This window comes from Myripristis murdjan, chromosome 15 (assembly GCF_902150065.1).
Source record: "Myripristis murdjan chromosome 15, fMyrMur1.1, whole genome shotgun sequence".
NCBI classification, from domain to species: domain Eukaryota; kingdom Metazoa; phylum Chordata; class Actinopteri; order Holocentriformes; family Holocentridae; genus Myripristis; species Myripristis murdjan.
In genome coordinates, this window is record NC_043994.1 from 17,573,914 (window position 1) to 17,590,033 (window position 16,120).

Genomic DNA, 16,120 nt, shown 5'->3' on the forward strand with positions numbered 1-16,120 from the left:
TCATTCTTACATCTTTGGCATGATTTTGCTGGTACAACTAATGCTAAGTGGCAGTTCTTTCCCTCTTTTTAAGGGTGATGGGGCAAAATATAGTTAAGATGAAAAAAAAGGCCTCTGCAGCTGCACTGGATGTCATGGATGTGCTAAACAACCGCCTCCACACAAGCTATACTCATTTACACATCCGCGTTTCTGACATGATTGCCCTCCTACTATGGGTGTGTTTATTTGCGCATGTTTTTAAGGGAGCTGTGTATTTTTTTTTTACCCCCTCCTGTTTTAAAAAAAAAAAAAAAAAAAAAAAAGGGGGTCAGAGCAGCAGACAGTTCAGTCTTGCTGAGCGGTAATCTCAAAATGCCTGTAATCCTCCATACAGAGCTTTTCTGGAGACTGTGGCAGTGTGGAGAGGTGCAGCCTTGTCTCCATTAGCAGCCATGTGTCTGACCACGCTACACACGCAACCAGGGCCTTACAGCTGCTGGGACACACACTGACATGAGACACAGCAAACATGACCCACTCAAAAAAATATTGCATTTTGCCCCGATAATGTAGTGTGACTGCAGGTTAATGAACATAATTCAGCCAATGCCATAACAAGGTGCATGTCATACTGATGCCTGGTTTATATGCACACCATGCATAGATGAATACAGAGTAGGCTTTATGCACATGACACCAATGACCACTATTTGACAGTAATAAAGAGGACACACACACACACACACAAACAGAGAAAAACAGCTGGAAACCAACCTGAGCCAAAATTGTTTACTTAATTAGCAACACCAGTACCAATTAAAATAATTTCATCCAAGCATTAAACACAGTTTTTCTGTGTAAGCACCGTTGCATCTTCCCAGGGGATTTCAGTTACGATGAAATGACACAGTTTCTGAAATAAATGGCAAATTAGTGCACATTCACACACATTTCCACATTACCATAAATGCACCGTCAGAGAATAAGATCGGGAGTTGTTAAATCGCTGGGAGAGAAACGCTCCAGCCTCCTGAAAGTCTACAGCTCACCTTATTTTTTGAAAGTAGGCTAGATAGGCGGCATGTGGACCTACCTTGGAGTCATTTTGGAGAACACATGGCTCTGGATCGGCGGTGTCCTTTTTCCTGCACAGGGTGCGTCCCAGCTGCACTTCTAGGATGTACTTTATCCCGGCGACAACCTACAAAATACCCACAGAGCTCTTATCAGGCATTTTGTGCACAACGTTAGTTTGAATATTCGCTTCTGCTGGCCTGCTGATTGCAATGCTGGCAGTAGAAAAAAAGTTGTTGTTGTTTTTTACCTGAATTTTGGCCGATGTTATGTTGATGATTTTGTAGGCGAACAAGTCCTCGTCGTCGGCTCTGTTAAATTCACTCAGGGCAAACCGTGCTGCCCTCCAGACATCGGAGCTGTTTGCTGGGACGGCGACTGGCCGGCCCGTCATCACTTGTCCGGCGGCAACAAAGCAGCCAGCCGAGGCACAAGCCACAATACAACACCAAATCAACGAGGTCATGCTCGAAAGTAGCCCAATAGACGCTTCTGAAGTAGCTTATGTTTTATAGAACAAGATAGTGCCGGTGCTCTCGGTTGTCTTCGGCTGAGTCACGTAAGCAGCCGGTTTAAAAGAGCCGTTCCCCGCACACCTGTGACCATGCAGCTGCTAACTAATTCAAACAGGCCATTAATGCGCCAAGTGAGCATCAGCGCTCATTCCGGTGCTGGAGTCAGCAGCACAGAGTCTGCTCAGTGCCCTAAAGACCGTGCTTAGGCGGCAAATAGTGCATTAATAATGTAAATAATAATGGAAACCGCTGATTTCAATGTAAACATGCACTGAACATCATCTTTATCAATAACAATGACGTGTTTCAGCACTTTTATTAAGTCAATAAACAACCCAAGGCAGTGTCATTGCCACAGCTAAGGTGCTATGCCATCATGGGCAATGCTTGTATTTTAATTTTGCTACTCTCTCTCTCTCTCTCTCTCTCTCTCTCTCTCTCTCTCTCTCTCTATCTGTATGTGTGTGTGTGTGTGTGTGTGTGTGTAAAAAAAAAAAAAAAAAACTTACAGAAATGTATGCCTTCAACAAAACTGCAATTTTTCTCTATCACTATCAAGACAAAAAGTAAAATGAATATGACTGTCGCTTTAATTTTTTTTTTTATTCAAAAACAACAAAATATAAACAGCACTACACTTTTAAATAGCATATTTTCTCCTTTGTACAAGAGATGTTTTTAGTGTTGAGTGAAGATTTTTTTTTTTTATAAAATGGCCCATTATGAAGAAGCAATTACCACTTGCACAGGGAGATCATGTTAGAATTCCAAAGTTTCACAAAATGTCCTATTCTTAGGTGGTTGGGTGTGATGTGACTTCATCGTCTATGCAGCATCATTCATTACAGAGTTGTACTGTTCTGTATGCATGGAAATTAAAAATAAAAGAAAAAACTCCCATGTACCTGGGGTTAAACCATTACAATTCATGTTATAACACTCACTAGCATGGCGGCTCCATAAGAGCACAAAACATCCAACAAATATATGCCTAAAACACAACTATCCCTTTAACAATGAAGGAATGTAGTGCTGGTTCATCTTTTTCACGGCAGTAAATGCCAGGTCAAAAACAAAAAGTGTGGAAAACATCTGAATAAGCCACACAGTCATCACCAACGAAACACCTCTAGTACAACATAACTACTTGGTTTCGGCTACACATTAACTGTTGAGTCTAATGGTTAAGTCCTGGTTCTCATGTCTGGTCATGGTCTACAAACAACTCCAATTTAACAGAGTGCAGGTCAATCACTGATATGTTGAGTGTTTTGGCACAAATGTGGCTGTGGTAATATGTTCTCTGAATTAAATTAACAATTTAAAATGGTACTTAGGCCATACAGGTTGTGCTATGGGTGGAATATGAAATAGTGTGGTAAAAATGCAATTCATTGGTTCCATTATTACCACCAACAACATAAAGTGTACATCAGTAAACTGGAAACAATTGCTTACATTTAAATCTGTGGCAACCATTTGTGAACTCATTCCAGTTGTATCTGTGATGATGGTATATTTCCATTGTGTGTTGAGTTTCTTCACCCTAATCGTCAAGGGGGATGTTGTACCTGAGGAACCACTGGTAAATCCTTCAGGATAAAAACCAAGTTGGAGTTTGTCCACTCACAGTAATTTTGGGTAAATGGTGAAGTGTGTGTAACAGGGTTTTCCCGGGGGAGAAATTTCATTTTCAGCTGGGGTAAAAGAGGCCTGATGGCAGACAGCGTGCTCCCTGGGCTCAGTGCTGCACAGCCATGTCTGTCAACACTGTCTTCAGAACATAAGCGAGATTTTCAAATCCCAGATCACTACAAATGCCACACACACACACACAGACCCTTTTCCTTGAACGTATGCTAACAGGCTACCCGTATCACTACTGTCTTTTTCGATATACTGACCCCATTTGTTTGGGTATCTAAAAATGCCAGTTCCTACACAAAATACTTCATATTTCTTTCTTTTAAAACAAAATTAAGAAAAAAAATTGTCTCTAGCATTGTCTACTACAAAGACAAGCTATTATTTACCTGGGAATATTTTGCATGAATTTTCATAGACCATTTTATTTCCTTTTTTAAAATATGAAAAGGAATGCAGAAGAAACTCGCAATGCAGTTTAAAGATAATTTGCTGCATGTTACTCACCAGTACAAATGGCTGGTGGAAAGTCTCATTACTTATGAATGAGAGTTGGTGTGAAATACAGGAAATTAACACCAGTAATGACTTTATAGGGGCACAATAAGAGCTAAAATAAGGGATCCACACAAAATCGGGAGTGTTGACAGACATACTAATTAGTGCTGCACTGCCCCAGCTCGAGCATGGTAGAGGCAAACCCTGGTGTGTACGTGTGACTGCTTCCATGGTCCAGTATGGCGTCTGTTGAGAGTGGCCATGAGCTCCTACAGGGTGTCGTGCTCCGAGGTGAAGAGAACTGCCAGACCCAGTGCTTCATTGTTTAGTATTTCTTTCTCTGGCTTGGGCTTTTTAAAGAGGGATGGAAGATTCCGGATATGAACCTCCTTCCTGAACTGCTGGCACAGAGCTTTCTGTGGTGGGGGGCAGAGGAAAAAAAGAGAGGTTACACCGAGCTACCCAACATCGTAAAGAAGAAAATGGTCCATGAAGGGAGGAATTTCATTAAATTGTGCGGCAAGTTACTGTACATTTTTTTGCCAGCTAACACAGAAAATTTACGACACAGATAAAATCACATTGGTGTGTGATGACTTGCATTATTAGGTCTATAGCTGTGTGGGTGTGGTGGGGGGTGATCAGCAGCCTGTAGTGATCATATTGAAGAAACACTGCCCTCTAGTGGTGTTATATGGCATTACCCCCACAGTTCCTGCGATTAGCTTCTTGAACTGGTCTTTCCTCTTCTTTTCTCCAAACTTCTGGGCGCTGGGGTCCATCAGCCTGTGTTCATATTGGTCCAGAGCCTCCACACTAATGTTAGGGATCTGGGTCATCACTGCTCTGAGCTCCGCGTAGCGAGGTCGCTAGGATGGATGGACAGACAGAAGCACATTATGCAGGGCGAGGATGGGATTTAACAAATAGATGATGACAAATCTTTTCAAAGTTTCTCAGGTTAAGTCTAAAGAACTGAGAATCCATTAATATTTAATCCCCAAAAACAATCTCCACGTCAAACAGATAAAAAGTCCCACTGAACTTCAGGAACTAAACAGAGCAGACATAAAGAACAGAGATAGGCAAGGAAACGAGTGGCAGCTGATCTTCTCACCAGGTTATCATAGATGAGCATGGCCAGATGCGAGAGGGCAGAGTTGCAGACCTCGTGCTGCCCGTGCATTTGCAGGCCTCTCAGGACACTAGTGTAGAACCATGTGACCGCCTCAGGGAGCAGGTTACCCCCCACCACCTGAACAGGACATACACATCAAGTGGATGTGAAAGGAGGAACTTGAGAAATAAGCAGCTTAACAAGGTTCAGCACTCAATGAATTAAAAATAAAATCAACACAATAATTCAATAGAGTTGTAAACATATTAGGTGTCATACATTGGCGACTATTTGAGGTGTGTCATATCTGGTGTAGTCAGGGAGCAGATTCCTCCAAATTCAGAAAAAGTTGATTTAAAAAACTATGTATAGTATTTCTTGATGAGAATATATATCTATATATATATATATATATATATATATATATATAGATATATATATATATATAGATATATATATATATAGATATATATATATATATATATATATATATATATATCTATATATATATATATATAAAGTATTTATTTCATTCCAGTGAATGTCATTAATGTTAGAACCCGCATACATTACAGATTTCCCACTGTCCTGTTTTATGTCCCCTCATTATGTATGATTGGTGCTATAAAAATAAAGTCCATTATTGTTCTAACATTATTACGATTGGGTCAAAAAGGTAAACACTGAAAAAAGAAACAAAAGGAATGAGCAGAGGAGAAACAGAAAAAAAAAACTCTTAAAAAAATTAAATGCCTAAATTTCACGAACACTCCCAAGTTGCCAAGTTTCCATCGTGTCACTCCAACAAATAGTCCAACTTAACATGATCATATGAGTATAATCTACAGCCATATTCACAAAGAGGAAAGCAGCTTGGATGGATTGGACTGAGGCTTAAATCAGGCTTATATTGTTTGATGTGTTGAGTGTGCTACCTGTCGCAGCAAGCTCCAGCAGACCATGGACGCAGTGCGGTGACAGTTAACGGTGTCCTTCCACGATAGAGAGGTGAAGGAGATGGTCAACAGGTTCATGTAGATGTTCTGGCCATGGAAACACAGTAAACTGGAGTAAGAATACAGCCTGTAATGACATGAAAATCTACTTATGCTGTGCGCTGTGGCAGTAATGTAAGGTATTGGAGCTGACCTCATGTTTCACTAGACATTTTCCAAGCTCAGTCAGCTCATCTGTTGGCTGGCCAGAAGACACCGTCTGCGCTGAGTCTGTCATCATGTCTTCCTCTATAAGAAAGCATTTCATACAAAACCATTCAAACACTCATCAGAAAAGAATACAACATCAAATTTAAACCCAACCCATTAGTTTTAAACTTTCTCACTTGAGTTACCTTCTAATTCCTCCTTGTTCCCTGCTGGTTCAGGCACTTTTTTGGAAATACAGCTCACAGCTAGAGAGAGTGACAGACAGAACAGAGACAGAGACAGAAATTTCCCACATTATCTCAAAACTGAATCAAAACAATGATGGTAAAAAAAAAAAAAAACCTTATACCACAATGTCATGTGGTATCCACAAAAAAACTTTTGAGGCATTAACCGATATACAGGGCAGATAAATTGGCCATTGGATGTTTTGTAGTGTTTTAATTTAGTTTGACTCTGTAATCAGATTGATTTGATAGCCGCTCCTGCCACCTTCAACCTTCCTCTCCCTGTACAATGCGCATTACATTTTCAACTGTGTGTAGGCAGAAGAGACTGAAATTGGGTGTACTGACACACACTGAGGGATTTAAAATTACAATTCACATTTGGCAAATGCTTTTATCCAAAGCAAAATAACATGAGATTTTCATACACCAGATGCCATAAAGCTCTGGTTCTGGTCCAAAGGACATTGGTGCTACAAGGCGGTGCAAAGAGGGAATGTGCTTTATGGTACTCAAGAAAATAATTTTTCAACAACCATGTATCATCTTGATTGAACAACACCTACTCCAGAAAACATGGTTTACGACGCACTTGTAAAAAGTTAATATAAACTGTAAATCCTAACATGTTAATTGCAAAGTTTCACAAATCAGATTAAAGGCAACATCTGTCCACCTCAGTCATGTCTGAGATGGATTATGGCTGATATTTGCACTATGACACTGTTTTCAAATAGTTTTTTGTCAACTGTAGCAACTGTTCCACAAATGCACCACTGAACAGGATCTGCACTTGTTACGTAATGCGACACAAGAGGTCATGCTTTACAGTGAATTTAAAATAGCCATGTGACATCAGGGGCGTGATTCCAACCACCTTATTCTGCTTTCATAAAATTTTTATGTTACAGCAGCACTGTATATGACCAGTTGAACAGTTCTACAGTTTCCCCTTTATGCCTCGTGATCCATCAACTTATTTGCTTGCTAAATGTGCTTAAAAATGTTATGGGTGAGGTCACTGTTGGTGGACCAGGGGTTGTAGATTTACAGAGACTTACTGAGAAGATCCAGCACTTCTCTGGTGACCAGACGCACCAGCTGCTCCTCCCACATCTCCTGTGTCACCTGGCTCTCTTCACACACCACCTCCTCCTCTTCCTCACCACTAAACACAAAGAGGTGGACATATCAGCTGTGCCGTCACATTCACGAGCCCAATTTCTAGCATTAGACACATTAAGCAACAAAAAAGAAAAGAAAAAAGAAACAACATGTCTTAGCTGATTTTATAAAAATGGCAGTAGCACAACATGGGGCATGAATATTTAATAGCTTACATCTTTAATTTTCAATCAGTAATAAATTATACCTGAATGTTAACTGATTTACAAAAGAGGAAAAAATACTGGGTTCGTATTGCTGAATCAAATAAGACAGGACTGTAAAAAACGTGCTCATGGTAACGGTATGGAAACACAAAGGACTGCAATAACACTGACAACAAATTTAAGTTTTATAAAACAGACTTATTGGCAACTCACACTACTTCACAATCCTAATTCACAAGATTCACAGATCCATCCATTCAAACACATAAGCATGCACAGACAAACACACGCACATCCAGAAAACAACTTACTTCACAGAGGTCCTCTGGTTGATGACTTGCCACTTGACATTGAGTCTCTGCAGCATGAAGCAGAGGTACAGTTACACTGCTGGCATCAACACAACTAGAACTCACTGAAATATAGTGTCACTGATGGTGAAATTAATGATATTGTTACACAGTGGTGAGAGTTTAGGTCCTGACCTGCAGCATGTAAGCAAACAGAGGGCCCAGCAGGGGGCAGAGTAGACTGTCGTAAAACTCCTGAGGACATGATAGCACCAGCTGCTTCAGAAACACCCGTGCACAAGTTAAAGAAATATGATGATCACATACAGCCATAAGTCAACTTTGACAATAATTTAAAAAAATAAATAAATAAAACATAAATAAAACTACAGTTGTGTCCATCTTAATAAGTCTAAGAGAAAGGTTTTCCATGTATGTGTATGACCAGACCACTGAATAAAGAATGGAAATTAGTGAGGCTGGGTGCATAAAAAGGAGCAAAAGAAAATAAGGATATGAATCATAGGGCGAAGTCTGTGGTCAGGCACGTGGTCAAGGGAGACAAAGGCGGCGCCAACAATTTGTTCAGCCAACCCCTCGATGGTGTAGAAGTCATGCTGCATGGATAAACCTGCATTTCCCAGGATATGGAAACTAAAAAGGAAAAGAGAGCAGTAGGGGAGGCATAATTCAGGCGCACAGAGACTGGATGATTTTTTTTTATCATTACAAATGATTTGTAGAGGGAAGGGGCATACTGAAAAGCATCAAAGCTTCAAAGTTAGGGGGGGAAATCTTACAGCTACTACACATTTCTCACCAGTTGTCATTCAACGTGCAGAAAAATCCTTGCATGCGCTCCAGGTTGCTTTTATACACAGGAGAGTCATAAATATCCAGCAGAGGCTGAGGAAGACCTAGAAAAGGCATAGCAATGAGCAGGTTTCACCATGACTGCTACCTCTTCAGATGATGGCTCACTATAGGCAGCAAATCAATGAGGCAAAGCCGGAAAAGAATCAGCTCTCAATAATGACCATTAGCAAAGAAAGACCCTCTCACCAAGAACAGTGTTCTTTTCTACATCCATCACCTCATAGGCCTTGGAGAAGGTCTCACTCAGACGAGCCAAGTTCTCTGGCAAAAACAGGCTGTTATGAGTTCTGCAGGGAAGTCAGAGAAAAAGAAACTGGTGACCACCGTCAATACAAAAATCGGCTTTCTTAACTAAGTGAGAAATGAGTGTGGTGCACATACAGGAAACTGTGTGAACTGGGCCTACCTGATGAGAGCCAGCAGGTTGGGCAGCAGAGCTAGAATCTGAGTGGTACAGGGGTTTCTGTAGATGGGAGCTCCAGAGGGGCTACAGCCCACCACGAAGCCACCGGCCTTGGCCTCCTCCAGGTCTGCAGGCCAGCGTGCCCTCTTTACCACTCCCAAGATAGTGTACAAGCAGAAACTCAGCTGAACAAAAGCAAACAAGAGGGACAACAGAATAAGAACACTATAATAAATGTTCCATTATCATAATCTGATATAAGCCATTTCTTATGTACAAAAAACAAACTGCAAGGTCAATGTCACTGCATGTGACCTTAAAAGATTACAGTGAGAAAAAAAAAAGACAAAATGAATATTATTTTATGACTCAAACAGCCTCTGCTTTTATGTAAAACAGCCTTGTGACGATTGGAGTTTTACAGGAAGACGACTCTGTACTGATCTCATACAGTATTCTCTCTCGCAAAATCCAAATGATGGAGATCCGTTGTCACCATGACAATAAACTTTAATCTCTGGAATTCACATTCAAACACTCATGTCTCAGTTTACATGCCTACATTCTTACCCGTGCCCTATTAATGCCCGCTGTGTCTGTATATTGGCTTTGTTCGTTGGCCACCTGATCAGCACCAACAAAGGACAGGAACATGGCAGGGTCCCACAGCACACTGAAACATTGGAAAAATGAGACAAGTCACTTCTCCATGACTCTGAGATACAGAGAGAGAGAAATGGAAAGACAGAGATCTGACAAATCAGTTGAAAAAAGATTGAGTAAATGATCTGAAGGCTGGTCAACTGCATATTACCAGAGAAAGAGTGGGATAAAGAGAGAGAAAGAGAGAGAACCTACTGTCTCATCTCATCAGAAGTCCAGTCTGTGACCACTGGAGCCATGAGTTCCTCTAGGAAGGCCTTCTGTTTGGCATAGTCTTTGAACTGGTTACTGATGAGCACCAAGGCCTCCATCAGGGCACATTTCTCCATCTGAGTCAGTGTGGCCTCGTTGGAGAACAGCTTCTTCACATGGTTGTAGAGCATGTCAAAACAAGGCTGGAGAGATAAAAGTGAACAATACAGAGGTAAATCTTGTTAGGAAACACACCCCTTTTATCCCAGCCTATACGCCAAAGTGCACTATGGTTATCCATAAATGTGTTTAATAATCTGAAAAGGCTCCTAAGTAAACTGGCACAGGTATACTGCTTTGTTTAAATTGTGATTCAAGATGATTTTCTCACCAAAATGAATTGTGGGTAGTCCCGGCACATCTTGATGATTGAAGAACAGGCGTGTCTCCTCACGTTTTTTACAGCTCGGGTCCGAGGTGCCTGAAGACATCAACTAGCATGCTAAGTTCTTGGTCTTGAATGTGAACAGTGAGAGAAGAGCTGATACTGTGTTTGTGAAGGCAACTCACCTTGCTGTTCGGGACAATCTCAAATGTGATGGCACCAAACAGCTGCAGGGCCAAGAGAATAAAGGCCAGTTAAATACAAAATAAATATGCAAAAATATATGATAAGCATGATTAAAACATGCACTGTTTACTGATTATATAAAACACATATAGATACACACAAACAGAGTTTTATATGTTTGGAGAAAATCTAAAGATGCCAGCAACCCCCCAGAACCAGAACAGACATCTGACTACTCTATTTTTAATGTTAAAGTTATAATGTGTTGGGAACATTAAAAATGTCATGCAAGCCAATCAGACACTGGACTAATCCTAGACATACTTCATGATAACACTGTAAGGAGGGCTGAAGCTCTTTTTTTACTATTTTTTCAAATCAAACAGCACATGGTATGTACAGGCACACATGTGTAAATAATGTACTATGACCAAAGAACAGCTCAGCTGACCTTGAAGAGGACCTGTGGTAGGACGTGAGGTCTATGCATGACAAAGGGGAAGAGGGCGGAGACGTTGGTGAGGACACAGGACAGGATGAGTGGGTCTTTGGTCTCGTAGTTCAGCACAGCCTGCAGGAGCTCCATGCCCTGATCTATGGGCAACTTCTGCACAGAAACAAGTGGGAGGAGCAGGAATAGCCTTTATGTTATCATAATTATCATTAACATTTTCATCTAGCAATATTAAGCAGTGCTGTGCTGTTGCTTAAAAGGTTTCCTGTTACCTCCTCCTCCAGGTTTTTGAAGGTCTGTCCAACCACACACTCTGTGAAAACAGTCATGGCATCCCACTGAACCACTGATGGGGAAAGCATGGAGCACAGGCCCTCAGCTGTCTTAGCTGGCAATAGAAAGGTAGAAATTAGGGTGAGGACAAGAAGATAAATTCACTGCATGTAGCAGCTAATGGAAATCAAGATATCCAAACTTTATTTTTCCTTTTCCTTTTTTGTATGACTAAGTTCTCAGTTTAAGTTGTGAGCTGTAATGAAAACTATTTTTTTGCTTCCTCATACATGGCACCTGCTTCACTATCAGTACCAGTCAGCTACAACGGTAGTCTGTCGTAAATGGGATCCTCCACCCAACTTCACCCACCCAAATGAGTTTCATAATGTTACATATTATGCAAGTGAAACTATCCGCATCCACCGCAACCGTCCCAGTCACACATATAAAGGTTTATGTAATTCCCCTTTCTGACACTGCACAAAGATGTCAAGAGTGAGGAAAACCACGCTTGGACTTACACGTGGTATTCCCAGTGTCAATAGGGCTGGCGATCTGATACTGTAACCACTCTGCTGCTATCTGGAAAGCCTCCAGAGGAACAATGCGACACGCGCTCCTCACCACCTCACCCTGTTGTGCTCGGAAAGCTGTAAAGCATCAGGATAAATCATGAAAAAAACTACCAGATAACACACGGTAACAACAACAACTGAAAAACATCCAAGTCTACAATATGTACAGTTAAAGAATGAGTTGAAGTCCTCATCACTGTCAAAGTCCACACGGGAGTACTCGCAACTTGGGTTATCGTTTCTGGATGGAAACCCAGTCTGGAAAGAAAAGAAAAAGAAAAAAAAATATTTTAACAATGCCTTGGACAATGTGCACTGGTCACTGCATAACTGATACCACTTGTCTCAGTACCTTGACTAGATTGGTCATAGTTGTTTTGAGGTACTTGATGGCAGTCTCCATGACGACTGAGTCCTTTGACAGAATCTCATGCCTGAACAGAGCTCCCCAAGTGATCTGAGTTGAGGACTTTAAAAACTGCAGAGGGGGAGGAAAATTAGAAGAGGTTGTAAACATACACAGCTTCAGGATTCATATAATACTCAGTTAAATTCACAAGGGACTTTGTGAGTGAGGGCACTGGGTAAATCCCACAATAAAATCTTTCAAATTTTTTGTCTCACCTGACTGGGGTGTGTAGTAAAAGCTAAGAAGGCTTCCATGTACTTGCTGAGGTTTGCAGGTACTTCGACTTCTGCCTCGGAACCCTGTGGACAGAATACGACATTTTCCACTAATCAGTACAATCACAACGAGGAACTTCAGATTTGTAGTAAATATACATGGACCAAACCCACATAAAACATAAACTCACCACTAATGAGCAGAGTTGACTTCCCAGGGCGCAGAGGACCTGACAAAGCCTCTTCAGGAAGATGTAATGTCGCTCCACCACTGCAGCCACCTCTGCTGGTCTGTAGTGTGCATATTATTATATATTTTATATATATACATATATGTGTGTGTGTCTCACTGTCCAAACACAATGAACGTCTATGTTACTTACGGTGTTTCATTGGATTTGTTACATATTGCTGCTCCGTCTGCTGACCTGCAAACAGACAACCATGATAATTACACTGAAAAGAACAAGTTGTGGCCTTTCAGGAGGGCTGCACAGAAACAGACTACAGCAGGTGAACTCACTGTGCAGCAGAGAGGATGTAGTGGATGGCCACATCATCAAACAGTAGCATGAATGGCTTTCTGTCCTCCAGCTTGCCCTGTGACAGGATGACAAAAACAAGGCTTTGTACTTTCACTCTCTCCCTAGTGGTTCTACTATAAATGAGATGAGTGGTTTCGTGACATCCTGATAACATAGCCATCAGTTAGGCATTCTGGCTCACATGCTGCCTCTGTATCAATGCTTTTTGACATGTATTGAGACCAACCTTCCGGCTAATGGCGATGAGCAGGCACTCCACTGCCTCCAGCTGCAGCTCTGGTTCACTCAGCAGCAGACACAGCATCTCCAGCAAGCGACAGTTGGCGTTGGTGATGTGTGCAAGGGCCACCCAGTCTATGTAACCCGCAAGAGTGTTCAGAGCTGCCACAGCGACTCGACAGTGAGCTTTGGCCTGTGAGTGGAGAGAGAGAGAGGAGGGAAGGGGAGGGAAGGAAGGTGAGAGAAGAGTGACAAAACCGCCCCATCATAGCAGTTGCTGAAGCAATGAAGTATGGGATAAGAGGAACCTGCACACCACCAACTAGGCAAAATACAGACACAATAAAAGCGGGAGCCTGACTGCACAAAACACTTGCATTTCATATATTTTGAATAATAAATGAGTAATGATAATGAATAGATATGGTAGCCTCTCTGAATCTTTTATTCTGTCAAGGCATTTTGCACCTACTTTATGGTGGGCTGGTTCCCCTCATCCTGGTCCTGACACTGCTTCTGCAGTGTGGCACACCCGGAGTAATACTTATACACAGTGTCAGCCCTTTACTCTATTCAAGTAATCAAGACAAACTCATACAACGTACATTTCAGAGCAGACATGCAGTGATATTTTCTCACCTGCAATTCCTGTCCAGGTATACTATTCTAGATGAGATAAAACACATCAGGGAAAAAAAATTAGGAACATCTCTTGTTCAAATTACACTTTTGCCTTAACAATAAGTTATTGCCCCTAGGTGGCAATAAATGAAAGCCATGTTAAAATTCAGAAATATCTCCACTGGTCTATATACTGTTATAAAACAGTATATACTGTAAATAAAAGAACTCAAAAGATTTGCTCACCACTTTGCGGTAGTCGTCAACATTAATCTGTAGGATGGCCAGCATGAAGCTGAAGATGTTGTCCATATTTTGAGTGAGGGTCTGCTGGATGTCTCTTCGTCGCTGGGTGGGCAACGTCTGGAAGGTGATCACGTCCTCTGCTAGCCGCAGCAGGATCAGCATCACCAGCTCTGTCTGAGCCTCCTGCAGGAAGCAGGATTCAGTTTCAGTTTTACTTTATCCACATACATAGATCAAGTTTCCTGCACAGTATTTCTTATATTGACCACTTCAAAACATATAGGGAATGCTACTTGTCTGTCATTAATGTGGCAAAAACATTATGAAACCACATGAATATAACAAGCCCATGACTGGTCCTTATTTGCATTTGAGTGAAACATAATTGCATCAAATGACCTGGAACACAGCAAAGGAAATGACTGGCATGCAGCAGAAGTTCATGTCCAGCAGTAGGCAAGTCACTCACCCCCAGGCTAGTAAGGGACTCCATCTCTTTCAGCATATGTGGCCAGTGTTGTGGCCATTCTCGCTTTATCATTTCCACAATGATGCGTGATAAGACATCTTTGATGTGACTCTCCTCCTCCAGGATAGAATGGGTTCCCTGATAAGATTTGAAATAGGTATCAGAGAAATCCATACTGTTATACCTTTCAGGAAGACTTTAGTTTTTGTAACATCTATTAGCTGGTTAACTTGGAAGTCAGCCAGTTGTGGTATTACTCTATTCCCTGTCAGACTTACATTTGATAACAGCTGCATGGCACAGTTCTTCAGTTGCACTTTCTCTTGTTGCGGCATGTTGTTCCATCTGAACCTGCTCACAGAGAGCGGAGAAAAATACTATTATTTCAACTTCTGAAGCATATAAAGTTACTTTTATTGTGTAATAACATGACATGCTTTATTTAACATGTGCATTACACTCACTTGACAACGTGTTCCAGGACTTGAAGACCAAAATGTCTCACCACAGCTGTTTGGGTTTTCTCAGCTAATCGTAAGCCACACGGGACACAAAACGTGCACGTTTCTTTGAACTCCTCACAAAACTGTAGAATTAAAAGAATAGCCCGTCACTAAATATGCAACCATTTCAAATGGTACATAATTTACAGAACACTTTGAATACTTAACTTTACCAATGCTGTAGCAAGAACAGCACCTACTTCAACAGTGCATGGTATGGAGCATTGGCTTAACTGACAATTAGCAAATATTTATATTAAGCGTCCCCATTAGCAGCCTAGCTGTCCTTCCTAAGTCCTTCCAATTCATTCGTTCATTAAATCTCCACAGATCTATCACTACGAGCACAGGTAGTGTCATTTTCATGAATGAATGACCTGCCAGTCGGCATGGATGTGGTGGCGATAACCCTGGAATGCTAGGTACGGTTGCTAAGCAGCCGGTTGTCATAACCGCTAACGTCTCTATTAGCTGTAGATAGTGTTAAAATGGTTTAATTATTACTAACGCCGCTTACAGCACCGCTTAATGTGAGTTTCATTTTCAGCTAAACGCAGACATGCTTCTACTTTATAAAACAACAACCCCATTAATGCCAATACCAGCTAGCTAATGTTAGCTAGCTAGCACCTCCAACCCATCACGATGCTACCTTAAGGGCCTCCAGTCGGTATATTTGGCTTGTTTCTGGGTCCATCATCATGTTCACAGCCTTGATTAGCTGCTCACACATGGCAGCCACCTGGTCAGCCATGACTTCAGGTAGCGTCTGAGTCTGTAGTAAGACGAAAGCGAATGGCACCCGTATGCAAAACACCTGCACAACAGTGAACTGCGTGTGCTTAGAAAACCACCACCACTGTGCACATTGGCATAACGTGGTGCTCGAGCGCTGGAAGCCTGGAACTGTTCGCTTGCCGTTGACGAGGATTTCTGGGAGATGGAGTCCACAGCACACCTCTGGCTTTAGATCGTCTATATTTAGAAAGAGAGATCACTCATTAGTTTTAAAAAATGTGCGCCATCTTCAGGTCTGCGA

The 16,120-nt window shown here is 41.6% G+C and overlaps 2 protein-coding genes across 2 annotated transcripts; both read right to left on the reverse strand.

The window, feature by feature from the left end:
* Positions 1-756: 756 nt before the first annotated feature.
* On the reverse strand, positions 757-1,733 carry LOC115372738 (cystatin-like). The gene is made up of 3 exons (XM_030070835.1): positions 1,307-1,733; positions 1,076-1,183; positions 757-895 (listed from the first exon to the last, which is right to left on the reverse strand). Exons 1-3 carry the CDS (start codon positions 1,520-1,522, stop codon positions 821-823), a joined length of 399 nt encoding a protein of 132 aa, XP_029926695.1. The 5' UTR covers positions 1,523-1,733; the 3' UTR covers positions 757-820.
* Positions 1,734-2,157: 424 nt separating this feature from the next.
* Positions 2,158-15,835, reverse strand: xpo5 (exportin 5). The gene is made up of 33 exons (XM_030070899.1): positions 15,734-15,835; positions 15,043-15,164; positions 14,857-14,929; positions 14,579-14,716; positions 14,110-14,292; positions 13,882-13,908; positions 13,250-13,435; positions 13,002-13,078; positions 12,862-12,906; positions 12,670-12,769; positions 12,479-12,562; positions 12,207-12,332; positions 12,022-12,112; positions 11,801-11,929; positions 11,276-11,391; positions 11,001-11,156; positions 10,549-10,590; positions 10,370-10,459; positions 9,982-10,181; positions 9,694-9,796; positions 9,127-9,308; positions 8,907-9,007; positions 8,665-8,761; positions 8,362-8,498; positions 8,040-8,137; positions 7,866-7,912; positions 7,285-7,391; positions 6,182-6,241; positions 5,980-6,074; positions 5,766-5,873; positions 4,831-4,968; positions 4,418-4,582; positions 2,158-4,129 (listed from the first exon to the last, which is right to left on the reverse strand). Exons 1-33 carry the CDS (start codon positions 15,833-15,835, stop codon positions 3,983-3,985), a joined length of 3,672 nt encoding a protein of 1,223 aa, XP_029926759.1. The 3' UTR covers positions 2,158-3,982.
* Positions 15,836-16,120: the final 285 nt, after the last annotated feature.

What these genes read in the sequence shown, in the direction of transcription:
- xpo5 (XM_030070899.1), bottom strand. Translation starts at nt 15,835, where the DNA reads ATGGCTGACCAGGTGGCTGCCATGTGTGAGCAGCTAATCAAGGCTGTG. An exon ending in CTTCAACTCATTCTTTAACT is followed by an intron (nt 11,930 to 12,021) that starts GTACATATTGTA and finishes GATGCTTTACAG; the next exon opens with CTTTCCGAGCACAACAGGGT. An exon ending in AGAAGTGCTGGATCTTCTCA is followed by an intron (nt 6,242 to 7,284) that starts GTAAGTCTCTGT and finishes CACTCTCTCTAG; the next exon opens with CTGTGAGCTGTATTTCCAAA.
- LOC115372738 (XM_030070835.1), bottom strand. Translation starts at nt 1,522, where the DNA reads ATGACCTCGTTGATTTGGTGTTGTATTGTGGCTTGTGCCTCGGCTGGC. An exon ending in TAACATCGGCCAAAATTCAG is followed by an intron (nt 1,184 to 1,306) that starts GTAAAAAACAAC and finishes GGTATTTTGTAG; the next exon opens with GTTGTCGCCGGGATAAAGTA. An exon ending in TTCTCCAAAATGACTCCAAG is followed by an intron (nt 896 to 1,075) that starts GTAGGTCCACAT and finishes CATTTATTTCAG; the next exon opens with AAACTGTGTCATTTCATCGT.